Source organism: Takifugu rubripes, chromosome 1, assembly GCF_901000725.2.
Source record: "Takifugu rubripes chromosome 1, fTakRub1.2, whole genome shotgun sequence".
In the NCBI taxonomy this organism is placed as follows: domain Eukaryota; kingdom Metazoa; phylum Chordata; class Actinopteri; order Tetraodontiformes; family Tetraodontidae; genus Takifugu; species Takifugu rubripes.
Genome location: NC_042285.1, coordinates 18,339,980 through 18,352,329, shown reverse-complemented (window position 1 = coordinate 18,352,329; position 12,350 = coordinate 18,339,980). Strand labels below are relative to the sequence as shown.

Below are 12,350 nucleotides of genomic sequence, written 5' to 3'. Positions count from 1 at the left end.
CCTTCTAAAACCTTTCAAGTTGATCAGATTTGTGGAATAAAATAATAAAGACAGACTCCAAACCTGTTTGTTCAGTGGAAGATTCCAGATCAGATGCCTCCTCCTCAGCTGGATCTGGTTCATCTGAAAACACCTCATTGACCAGTTCTGTACCTTCATCATCTTCATCATCTTCATCACTTCCTTTCTGACCCTGACGAGGCCTCTTCTGTTGTGATTGAGGGCGGAAATCTAAACCAATACACAGTTTACAATAAATACACTGGTTTATATATATGATGTCCTCTTCATATGGAGGAGTTTCAACTTGCATTTAAGGATCAAGAACAGAATAAGTCCTGCAAATAAATTTTACTTTAACTGTAAGAAAAAACAAGTAAACAGAAAAAGAGACAAGGGTTAAAAAGAACCTCTGTGGTTTCTGTGGCTGTTGGCTGGAGTCTGTTGAGCACCAAATAGCTAAAACTCTCAGACGTCTGATGATACCTGAGTGAACAGTGTTAAACAGGAGAACATCAGCTCCACTGAGTCTGCTTGTGAGAAGAGGGAGCATTAATGTCTTACCCTGTTTTGGTGCCTCATCTTGTACCTGACTTTCAGCTTCTGGAATAAAAACACATTTCAATCAGGTGAAACTACCTGCTGCTCCCAGTTACACCAAATATTTGTCTGAGACCACCAACACTTTCAGTTTATTAAAACTATTAAACTATGATTAATGTCAGTAGTTGTTCCTGTAAACATGACTGAGTTCTGAGTTTAGAGTTCAAAGTTTTGTGCATCATAATGCAAAAATATACCATAGAACTAAAATCTTTGAGTATATCAGACCTGTATTCAGCAGCTTTACCTTTAATAGGAGAAGATTTCAGAGGCAGCTGACTTTCACCATCTTCAGCTGTTTCATTGTCCCGTCCTGAAAGTTAAAATTCAGAATCCACTGCAATATTAATCATTTATAAAACAAGTGTCAGTCAAGAGGCAGAAATAAATATATTACAACTAAATGCTAATATGAATCTATAAAAGGAGAAAAATACATTTGTTAATTTCAGTTGATGTGCAGTTTGTTTATTTACTACATGTTTGAGAGTTTTGTATTTGTGACTCTTGAAAATTTAGCAAACAGCTGGAGGAAGATTATATCATGTGGAACAGAACAAACTAAGTATATCAATCAGCTCCTTCTGAAACCTTTCAAGTTGATCAGATTTGTGGACTAAAATAATAAAGACAGACTCCAAACCTGTTTGTTCAGTGGAAGATTCCAGATCAGATGCCTCCTTCTCAGCTGGATCTGGTTCATCTGAGACCAGCTCAGTGTCCAGTTCTGTACCTTCATCACCTTCATCATCTTCATCACTTCCTTTCTGACCCTGACGAGGCCTCTTCTGTTGTGATTGAGGGCAGAAATCTGAACCAATGAAGAAACAAATCAATACACAGTTTACAATAAATACACTGGTTTATACATATGATGTCCTCTTCATATGGAGGAGTCTCAACTTGAATTTAAGGATTAAGAACAGAATAATTCCTCAAAAAAAAAATTTAATTCAACTGTAAGAATTAACAAGTAAACAGAAAAAGAGACAAAGGTTAAAAAGACTGAACCTCGGTGGTTTCTGTGGCTGTTGGCTGGAGTCTGTTGAGCACCAAATCGCTGAAACTTGTCTCTGAGACGTCTGATGATACCTGAGTGAACAGTGTTAAACAGGAGAACATCAGCTCCACTGAGTCTGCTTGTGAGAAGAGGGAGCATTAATGTCTTACCCTGTTTTGGTGCCTCATCTTGTACCTGACTTTCACCTTCTGGAATAAAAACACATTTCAATCAGGTGAAACTACCTGTTGCTCCCAGTTACACCAAATATTTGTCTAAGACCACCAACACTTTCAGTTTATTACAATATTCTGAAACAGAAATAAATAGTTTAGACCAAAATGCTGATTAAATCCATAAAACTATGATTAATGTCAGTAGTTGTTCCTGTAAACTTGACTGAGTTCTGAGTTTAGAGTTCAAAGTTTTGTGCATCATAAGGCAAAAATATACCATAGAAATAAAATCTTTGAGTATATCAGACCTGTATTCAGCAGCTTTACCTTTAATATGAGATTTCAGAGGCAGCTGACTTTCACCCTCTGTTTGATTGGCCCCTCCTGAAAGTTAAAATTCACAATCCACTGCAATATTAATCATTTATAAGACAAGTGTCAGTCTTTGCATTTATTCCAATACCTTTATAACATCGTCTGTAGATCACTACACCTGCCAGCACCAACACCAGCAGGACGACTGCAGACAGGACAGCAGCCAAATCTACAGATGAACTTTCATCTGCACAGAAGACCAAAAGTCCACCCAAGGTTCAGCCTTTAAAGCTGTTTTTAGCAGAAACATTCAACTGGTAAAGGGGTAAAAGCTAAAATGGTAAGATGTAAGTGGTGCTAAGCCCATTTAAGCACACTCAAAAGTTAAGCTGGGTAAACTGGGAGTAAAGCAACATCAAATCCTACCAGAGTAACAATCCTTTGCAGTGAATTCAGCAGTTTCGTTGCTCAGGGGGTTGCTCACGCGGCAGCTGTACACTCGTTCATCATGCTTATTGTCCAGAAATATCCTCAACTGAGGGCCCGGCTGGGTGTTTCCATAGAAGAACCACTCGTACTCAATATCAGGCTGAGGTGCTGAGCACGTCAGCAGTCCAGATAGATTTGAGCTCTTGCTTGAGTTTGTCTCACAGATGATTGTTGGTTTAGCAACTTTATCTTTAGGAAGACAGAAAGTAATGATGCATTTGTCACAGTGAGAGTTTAAACTATTAAAATATAATTACTGAATACAAGGCCATCATAAACAGCCAGAGATCAGAGTCAGCAGTAACGGGCAGCAGTACGTTAGGATTTAACAGAATTATTTGAAACATATTCCACAAACTCTTGTGAAAATGATGAAACAAAAGTAAAAATCTGAACAAAGTGAAGTTCAGCTGCTTCACTCGGTCGCGTTCGACATAAAAGTGCTACAAAATTAAACTGCTCATTTATACTTTACTGAGGTTCTATCTGAAGATAAATCAGTTAATTTTATTTTAATATCTATTACAAATCTTTCACTTTGGTTCAGTAAAGTATCAGCAAAGAAATACTCACCAATAACCTGCAAAGTATAATAATAGGAATAGGGTTTCTTTTGCATGTATAATTGCAATTCATACAATCCGCTGTCTTCAGATCTGAGGTCGGTCAGATGCAGCTCTGCAGAGTGCCGGTCAAGAGTGGTTCTGTGTTTAAATGGGTCATACACATCTTCTTCTTTGCCATTGAACTCGACCACTTTGTTGTCATCATGCATCCACAGAATCAGATCAGGCTGCTGCTCCTGGATCTGTGGCTTTAATTTCACCTCCTGACCCTTGAGACCATATTTTATTGACTGTGCAGCAACTAGAAACAGAACAGAGGAGCGTTAAAATAAAAACAAGGGTTATGGTTGCTCAAGCACCTGAGTTTGGACAAATCCAGAATATTCATCTCGTTTTTATTCCATTTTCATTTCCTCTCATCAAATTGTTCAACCACTCTGGACCAGCCGTGGACAACATCACCCACAATCAGTGAGCCTGTTCTGATCCAATAAAACACAGTTCTGGACCAGTAATGTTGACGGACAGCAGCTAGCTTTCAAATGAACAATAGCAGGAAAAAAAGTTTGCTGTCAGAAACAACAGATGAAATCTCTAAAACAGCAACTGAAGGGTCACCGAGAAAATCTCATAGCTGCAGCATTAACCAATAAAAGCCGCCATATTGTCTCATAACTGTGGGTGTGTATGAGAGAGAGAAAGAAAGTGAAAGTGAAAGTGTCCTCTGTGCAAATATGTCAAATAAAAACACAATATAAATATTTTGTACCAAAAGAAATGAAATATAGCAGTAAAAGCACTGTAATAACAGTGACCATCAAGAAAGATGAATAATAAGTCGCAAAAGAAGTTAGGAAGTTATCACAGAAATATTACTACACTCAAACCACAGTGATATGATAAAATGGAACTTTTACAACTAAAATAGTTTCAGAAAATATGAATGAATCAAATGATTGGTTATTTTCCGAGAGCTCAAACGAGGCATGAACCAGCACAACAATCACCTCCAGAAAGACTCACCGAGGCAGAAGATCACATTCAGGAAAAAACCCTTGAAAACCCGAGGAGCCATTCCAGGAGCACACAATAGCGCCGCAGCCTTCCTTCTCCTACAGTGATGACACAAAGTAACGAACGGGTTGATAATTATTTGTCAAGTTGTGACAAGCCTAAACCGCTACGAGCCAGGTAAAACCCAGGTGAGTGTATGTTTAAATTTGTTTTCTTCCTGCCACAGCGAAAGTATCCGCCCTTTCACTTCCCTGCGTTGATTTGATCAGAACCGGAAGTCTCTGATGCACCTACTTCCTGTTTGAATGCCGGGCGCTTTGGTTTGTTACCAGTCCAGAAGACCCACACGGACGTTACCTCATGCCTAATTAACAAAACGAGTAAATAAATACGTTTACATTTGCTATTGTGGCCCAGCTAAATGGACTTTACACAAAATTCTTTATTCTGACGCACATGTCATTAAGAACACATTTGAGAGCAAATTTCATCCCATCTGGTGTATTTGCTTCAAAGGGCAGCATGTACTGCTTCAGCCTGCTGGAATCAGACTTAAATGTCAGCTTGAAGCATGTCCTTCTGTGGGTTCGACGTAAATCCTACTGCATCCTAATTTAAAGGTTTCCGCTCAGCTTCTAGAACAAACAACACTTTAAACATGAAATACAGCAACATATTCACATGAGTAAGAGCACTTTAATAGATGAACCAAAGTTTTCAACACAGGATGAATCCAATGCCCCTCTCCTTTTTTGAATTGAGCTCCACACAGTGTCATGTCCCACTGTCCTGCAGCTGGTGGAACTACTGTTGTCCAAGCACAGCAGTCTGGTCAGGGTTTGTTGATCTGCTCCAGTCGCAGCTGAAGTGATGCACTCACTAAAATATTGGAGATTTCCACACAAGGCGTGTTACCTCGTCTCGTTAATCAGACCACAGTTGGAGATTGAGCTCCACAGCACTTTGTATAAAGCCAGCTTTAAAAATAAGAAAACAACTATTTTAACAGTAAAACAACTTTTAGGCTGAATTTCCACACTTAAAAACAATCACAAATATTATTAGATTAGTAATAACAATAATGCCCAACAATCAAATATCAAAGCTTGTGTCTTAAATTTGGAAGAATTGATAATCCTTTGGTATTTGTGTCTCTCGTGAGGAGTTTTCATGCTTCTTTAGATTCAACTCTCAGATTTCTTCTATAAAATATTTGACTGTAATACCGACAGACATTTGCAGGTTTAACCAACAAAAACACAATATTTCTCTATTGTACAAAACAAATGCAGAACATAGAGCTTAATTAGCTAAATGTCCTCATACTCTAATAAAACTATCAAATATCTCATGGAACAGTTTTACTGAAGTCCTAAAAAGGTTAAAAGATATTTGTCAGAAAAAAGGGAAAACAGCCCACTGAGATACCTGAGTGATGAATATACTTAAAGTCAAAGCTGCTTTTGTATTGTTCTCAGTTGGCTTCCTGTTGTCCATCTCTGGGTCTTCAGAGTCTGCAGACCTCTGTCTCAGTCTGCTCCTGCTCCACCCTGTAATCTAGCCCACTCTGTCTTCTCTCTGCTGCTCAGCATCATCCAGCACACCTGCTCAAACCTCCTGTCTGGCACATCACTCTTGGTGTTGTGCTCCAGCCTGTCCCCGTCCCTGTCCCTGTCCCCGTCCCTGTCCCTGTCCCCGTCCCCGTCCCCGTCCCGGTAAATTGTCTTCTCTTCTGTTTTAACAAGTCTCTGCCGGTTCCCTGCCTCTCATCGCCTGCCTGATTTTTCCATGTTCTTCTCTGTGGATCATCACACTGTGGAATAACTTCCTGGATTACTTGAATGCTGCATCTCGTTGTGAACCTGAGCTGATTTCTAAAAAAATAAGATCTCCTGCTGGGTTCCTCCATTATTGCATCTTGGTGCCGTTTCTACCTGCAACACTCGGATCATCTTATCTGCATTTGTTGTTCTGATGATGCATTCATTCACATTCTAGACTTGTTCTTTGTCATCATGATCGCTTGTAATTTCTTTTTATTCTGCTTCTCCTGAAGAAACTGTTGGTCTGGTTCCCTCCTCTGGTTCTGAGTGGGATGACTGGAAATGACTCATGAAACACCACAAGTATGAAATGACGTCAAGTTTATCTGAATGTCTGATTGATCAGCTTCTCCAGAACTTTTGTCAACTGATTGATCAGCTTCTCCAGAACTTTTGTCAACTGATTGATCAGCTTCTGTAGAACTTGAGTCCGGTTCTTTGATGACCTGAGCTGAGCCGACTTCTCTGTCTTCACCAGCTGAATGAATAAACTGCTCTTTGTTTTCCTTCTCCGATGCTGAAAGAAACAGAAATATGATGCAACTCAGAATTCTCAAAAGAATCAAGATATTTTAAATCATTTAACAAATAGGGTCCGAAATCCTAAAAACATCTATATTGAGGGCCAAAGATTTATTTTCTAAAATGAAGATGCAACAGAAAACTAAAGTTGTTTTGTACAGAATATTTTTGTTAACGATACCATCAAGCTGTTTTGAAACAAGGTTTCTACCGTATTGAATTATACGTATTATATATTACCATTTTGTTGTTAACAGTACGAACTAGCCATTATTGCTGCCTGATGGGGATGTGAGAGGTTTTTCCCCACGTTTGTATATTGCTGCTGTGGTGCAGTCAGAGTGTCTGCAGGCCACAGAACTCCAATCCAACTGTAATGGCACTCCATCTTCTTACTTAACGTACCATTTTTAAGCTGCAGACACAGTAATTCTTCACTCGCATGACATGAGATGTAATTCCGTTTTAAGAGTCTTTATATGAATTCCAAAAGATTACAACTCACATAACGTGGCGGTAAGAAAACTTTGTGCTCCCGTATCTAATGCAGCTCACCTGGACTGACGCTGCGCATGCTCTCAGGGAGCGTCATCCAAAACTTTACATCAACAATCATTTTTATATTACGAGTTACACAATAACATGCACCATGCATCAAACAAATACAACTTGCAAACATAAATTGCACGTCATTTTTACACACATCATTTCTGCTCTATGGCTCTTACATATCCGGCCCCTAATTGGGTTAACTGTAAGATTACACAATTATCAATTTAACTCAAAACTAAGAGCCATCCAATTAAAACTATTAACAGAATAGAAATAATCTTTCTTAACTAAAATAAATCTTTTCTCTTCTTACATATTGTCCATTGTGTTTACATGGCTTCTTGCAAAAGGCATAACTTTTGCACAAATCTCTCCAGGGTTTGTCTGCAACTTCACACGACGTACAGTTCCACTGGAATCAGGGAAAGTTTGGGTGGACTTTGAATGATGTGTTATTAAAATTTACACTAAATATATGTCTGTCAAGGCCACCTGGGTTTTTTTTGGATCAGAGCCTCAGGCTTGTTTTTTTCAGCAGTTCGACACCAAAACATGGATAACATTTATTAACCTCTAAAAGCATTCCCCCAGCCCCAAGCCCACCACATGGTCCCCATGTTGGCCCATCTGGGCTGGGTGTATAATTAAAATAGTTACTTAGAAACAAAGCAGAGACCAGACACCAGTCATTTTCTCAGATATTGTGAGATGTAGGAAAAAAGTGTGTTTATTTAGGCAGTAGTGATAAATGGTTACATATCATTATAAGGTTCACATTTCCTGAAAATTAAAGTAAAATAGAGGGACATCAGCTGTCAACGGAACCACGGGTGGCACCACATCTGTCCCAGGGTAATACGCTGATCCGGCTTGATGAGCAAACAGCTCATCAAAAACTTCTTACAGTCTGAGGAGGGTAGACGGAGAGAAAAGTGACCGTTAGCACAAAAGCTGCATTCATTAATTACAAGTTCAGACAATTGCAAAATATTAATAAAGAAAAGAAGCAGTAGCATCTTTTTACCTTCAGATACTTTCAACTCCATTATGGTCTGGGTGAGGACATTTTGGCAGTGCTGCATCCCTGTTGTGAACATGTCAGTATTTACACTGAGTGGTTCCAGGAGGATGCAGCCGAGTTGCCAGACGGTGGTCGGGCCAGCTTCATAGGTTCCCCGGAGGTTAAACTCTGGAGGCTCATAGCAAGAGGTTCCTGTGAGGAAAGAAAAAGCTTTTGAATTAAAGTGTCCACTGAAAAGCTCCAAATCAGACGTCAGCATGAGTTCAGCCGTACCGACGTAGCCGCGATATCCCGGCGTCACAAACCAGCCACAACCAAAGTCAAGGATGCGTACTCGAGGAATGAGCCGAGCTTCATAGAACTGGATGAGAACGTTTTCTAGTTTGAGATCGCGGTGGAAGACGCCTGCCTTATGGATTTCAATTGCAGCTTCCACCAGCTGCCTCATGAATTCCTGATGGACAGAAAGAAGAGTTAACGAACATCCAAAGATATTATCAGACCGAGCTCTGCAGCAGTGGGAGGGGGTCCACCGTAGCACGATAGCCAGCGTTATTACCTTAGCCAGGCCTTCGTCTATTTGGCCTTCGTCATACTCCAACAGGTCCATGCAGTTCTCTGGCCTCTCCATTATCAGTAGCACTTCATCATCATGGTCAGTCCATGCTAATGGTGATATGACAGCATTTTCCCCTACAGAGTCCCCTGCTGTCATCACCATCAGTATCATCTCCAGTGGGACGCAGTGGAGCTCACCGTTTATCACCTGAAGAGAGGAACACAACATGGTGCTGGTCATCAATGAAAAAGGAACAGCTCCACACTAAGTTCCACAACTGATGGTAGGATCAAAGTTAGCCTTACCACTGGCTGGTACTTGACCAAGGCTTTATCAATGTGCTTAATTGCCACCTGCAAGAAAGAATCATGTGACAAGGAGATCAGTGGTGATTATCTTCGATATAGTGTTTCTCATATTCTTCTGCAAATACAGATTTACTACAGCTGTAGTGCACACAGACACATCCTCCACAATAAGCTCACCTCTGCTGATGGGCATCAAGACATGCTTGGGCTTTGCTGTGCTTGATGGCCGCAGCTCAGGAAAAGAGAACACATTGTGGGGAACCGTCACTGGTTCAGTCTTCTGTCTCTTCCTGGGTGCTTCTGGGTCTGACTGGGCCTTTCTCTTTCTGCCCCGGTTTGACACCTCCTTCGGTCCCACTTGAGTAGTGGGTTTGCTGCAGACCTTTCCCCTGCACTCAGAGCCGACCTTCCTCTTTTTGCTCACCGGCCTACCGTCCTTCCCTCTGCTGGTGGTTGGACTGGTGCTGGTCACGTGCCTCTAGTTAGCAGTCTAGCCTAATAGTCTAGAGGGGGAGGCTATAATAGGCCCTGCCTGCACACCACTCGCGTGTGGGTCGCTCGCCCTGAGACCTCCATTGCTCTCGCCGTGACTCTCCTTTCCAAAGTGGTTCTTTCCTTCTGGGTGCCGCATCGCGTTTTGGTCCCTGGCTGACAATGTCCTGCGGGTCGTTAAAGCATTTGTGATGTGTCACAGCAGGAAAGACATTGTTTGACCACTGGTGTGATCGCCTTGGGGTACCTGCTTCTTTCCCGAGGGTTTGGGCCGGACGTATGGGTCCATGAGTCCATCGAGAGGTGAGCGCAGGAGGGTGGCTGTGTAACTGGTGGAACTCTGCGTTGTGTTTCATGAGACTCTCGTATCCAGGATTCTCTTTATTCTGGCAGCAACAAATTGATCGACAGTTAACAGCCCGCTCGAGTTCCTCTCCCACGAGAGTATTGTGCAAAAAGGGCATACAACTAGTCACATACCTGGCAGCAACAAATAATAACATTGATCGGCAGTTAGCAGCTCGAGGCAGACAAGGCGGGAAGACGAACATTAGCGAGACTCGTCATAGCGAGTAAGCTAGCGGTCAACACTGTCTAAACATCATGTGCTGGTATGTTTCTGTTGTATTTCTAACGTGAATAAACAAACACATTAAACAACCTATTAGAATACATAAATGGATGAACACAGAACCAAACGTAACTAATCTGAACTGCCGTGATGGTAAATGAGACACCCACCTCTCCCACGAGAGTGATGCGCAAAAGGGGAGAGGCGGAGGGATCGCCATCACTTTTATAGGGGCACCACAGAAGAAGAAATGCAGGACGGAGCTCCTGAACCCATCACTTAGTACCGGAAATGCTGTATTTCTGACAGCTGAGCATGCAACAGACCATATTTTGTGTAACTAAACGCTTTATAACGCATTATAACACAAAAGCCCTGTTACAGCTGCTTCGTTGATGCTCGCTGCTCCTGATCGGGTGGCTGCCGGTGAGTGCTGCCTTTGGTGTTGTGGATCTTTGGCTACGGGACTGACGAACGCGGGCTGCCGTGTAGGGATTTGGCGCTGGATTCATCTGGTGGCCGGTGGTTCCCCATCTTGGTGGCTGCCGTTCCCGCTGGACATTGACCTGGTGCGTTTGTTGCTCCAACAGGAGCTCCTTGCTCGTTGGCGGCGGGATTTATAATCGGATTGGCAGCTGCTGCATCCCTTGGACAGCGATCGTGGGTCTCTGGTTGTGTTGCGTTCTCGGACCGAGGGAATCCAGGCCCACAGTCGGACATTGGGTGTTTGAGTGTGTGAATTCATGGTGCAGGAGTGTGTGACCTGATGAGGGTTTTTATGAGAATGGTTTAGGTCGCTATTTTAATTAATTAGTATGTTTTAGGTTAGTTTGGTTATGTTAATTGGTGTAAACTTTTGTTGTTTTCTGTTTCTGTATTAATGTGTTTTTATTGTCTTTCTTTCAGCTGCTGAGTGCCTGTGGTGTTGGTGTCCTGGGTGGTAACATCTCCCCCTCCCGGGTTGTGCTGTGATTTTGGAATTGGGTTTTTATGTTTATCACGAGGTTAGTTTGAGCGTGTGGCATGTGGAGTGTCCCTTTCATTCTCTTCCTGTGGACTGACCACCCCGTCCACCAGGAGGCCTCAGTAGCTGGAAGTGTGTGGTATTATTCTGGTGGTAGTCGAGAGGTGTTGAAGATGAAGGAATTTTCGTAGACTCCTACTTGGTTGTAAGAGATGTTTATTGGAGAGAACAGTCAGGTATCTATCGGACGCTGCAGCATGTCCGAGGGAGGTTTCGTTGTCCAAATGGTGAAGATCTCTAAAGTGCTTACTTCGATAGCCCCTTCTTATAAAGTCAAGTAAACACATTCTTCTCTGATGACCTTATAACACAATATAGCCAACCAAATGGTATAGATTCCAGTTATTACCAAAAATGGAAGTAGGAGGAAGGCCTCATGGTACACATCCTCATTTGAAGAATAATCGGGAGCTGATGTGGCACAGCATCCCCTCTTATCAGCTCCTCATACTGGAAAAACAAAACATCCATCACGAGGTTATGCTCAATCTTTATTTATACAGCATCTGTTACAATCAAAATTGTTTGTTAGGCGCTTTACATAATCCCAGGGCCTGACCCCAAACAAGCAACAGTGGTAAGGAAAAACTCCCTCTTAACAGGAAGAAACCTGTTTGAGAAACCTCAATTTGAGTGGGTCAACGGGGTCGGAGGTCAGTATGCAGCGCTGAAGGCGGCAATACCTGTAGCTAAACTATTCCTACAACTGATATAAAAACTCAGCTGTGTGGGTTTGTATTTACCTTTCAACTTTTGAAAATGGAGCCACATCAAGAGAAACACGGCTTAGAAACAATATCTGTAAAAAAAAAATAAAACAAAAGTAAATTATTATTTTAAGACACTAAGATGTCCTTGTGTCTAAACTGCACAGTAATCACTTCTAATACAAACTGGAAATGGAAGTTCTCCAGGACAGAAGATGGTGCTGTTGTCTTTTAAATGTTTCCATCCTCTTCATCACACAGAAGAATCCACAGACCCGAACCAGCACCACTGGAAAACAGGATTCTTTTGGATTTATTATTCAGTGAATGTTCTCAACCATCCAGGGGAAAGAACTTTTCTCTGGACTTCCTTGTGACTTCCTGACGATATTTTGGCTCTCATCCAAGAGGCATCTTCAGTTTTCCACCGCTTCAAATCATCCACGAAGCCAGACTACCTTAATCAGAAACTAATTACTGCAGAATTTATGAATAGTTTGGGGTTTCCTGATTTGTTTCCTCTTGTAATTATGTGTTATTAGAACTGCAACTGATATCAGCAGTTGCAAAAATGACCTTTGCAGGGGTGAATACCTGTTTAAAAATAT

General features: G+C 41.7%; 2 protein-coding genes across 15 annotated transcripts in view; both read right to left on the bottom strand.

The window, feature by feature from the left end:
- LOC105418387 (ABC transporter F family member 4-like) overlaps nt 1-12,350 on the bottom strand; it is a 239,284-nt gene that overhangs the window by 15,946 nt on the left and 210,988 nt on the right. For 8 of the 10 annotated variants that reach the window (XM_029847091.1, XM_029847085.1, XM_029847078.1 and 5 more), the window contains 4 exons: nt 1,615-1,695; nt 1,247-1,414; nt 851-916; nt 565-603 (listed from right to left, as the gene is read on the bottom strand). In XM_029847091.1, the coding sequence (XP_029702951.1) occupies nt 565-603; nt 851-916; nt 1,247-1,414; nt 1,615-1,695 (354 nt within the window). Of the gene's footprint in view, nt 1-564; nt 604-850; nt 917-1,246; nt 1,415-1,614; nt 1,696-1,773; nt 1,813-2,106; nt 2,164-2,242; nt 2,342-2,520; nt 2,773-3,156; nt 3,451-4,172; nt 4,449-12,350 lie in introns of those variants that run through there. The other 2 variants (XM_029847119.1, XM_029847081.1) reach the window with 2 other exon arrangements.
- On the bottom strand, nt 7,760-10,848 carry LOC105417148 (serine/threonine-protein kinase pim-2-like). 5 transcript variants are annotated; one of them, XM_029847215.1, is made up of 8 exons: nt 9,921-10,848; nt 9,688-9,826; nt 9,126-9,607; nt 8,946-8,993; nt 8,641-8,847; nt 8,355-8,535; nt 8,085-8,273; nt 7,760-7,967 (listed from the first exon to the last, which is right to left on the bottom strand). In XM_029847215.1, exons 5-8 carry the CDS (start codon nt 8,809-8,811, stop codon nt 7,876-7,878), a joined length of 633 nt encoding a protein of 210 aa, XP_029703075.1. In that variant the 5' UTR covers nt 8,812-8,847; nt 8,946-8,993; nt 9,126-9,607; nt 9,688-9,826; nt 9,921-10,848; the 3' UTR covers nt 7,760-7,875. The 5 variants fall into 5 exon arrangements, with proteins under 5 accessions (XP_029703075.1, XP_029703080.1, XP_029703092.1 ...); XM_029847220.1 differs by having other exon boundaries at nt 9,688-10,070; nt 10,182-10,848; XM_029847232.1 differs by having other exon boundaries at nt 10,182-10,848.

Bases quoted from the DNA above. Each gene is read 5' to 3' on its own strand.
- LOC105417148 (XM_029847225.1), bottom strand. From the start codon at position 8,811: ATGATACTGATGGTGATGACAGCAGGGGACTCTGTAGGGGAAAATGCT. The intron at 8,274-8,354 runs GTACGGCTGAAC...CTTTCCTCACAG, and splicing joins GGGATATCGCGGCTACGTCG to GAACCTCTTGCTATGAGCCT. The intron at 7,968-8,084 runs GTAAAAAGATGC...TACCCTCCTCAG, and splicing joins GGAGTTGAAAGTATCTGAAG to ACTGTAAGAAGTTTTTGATG.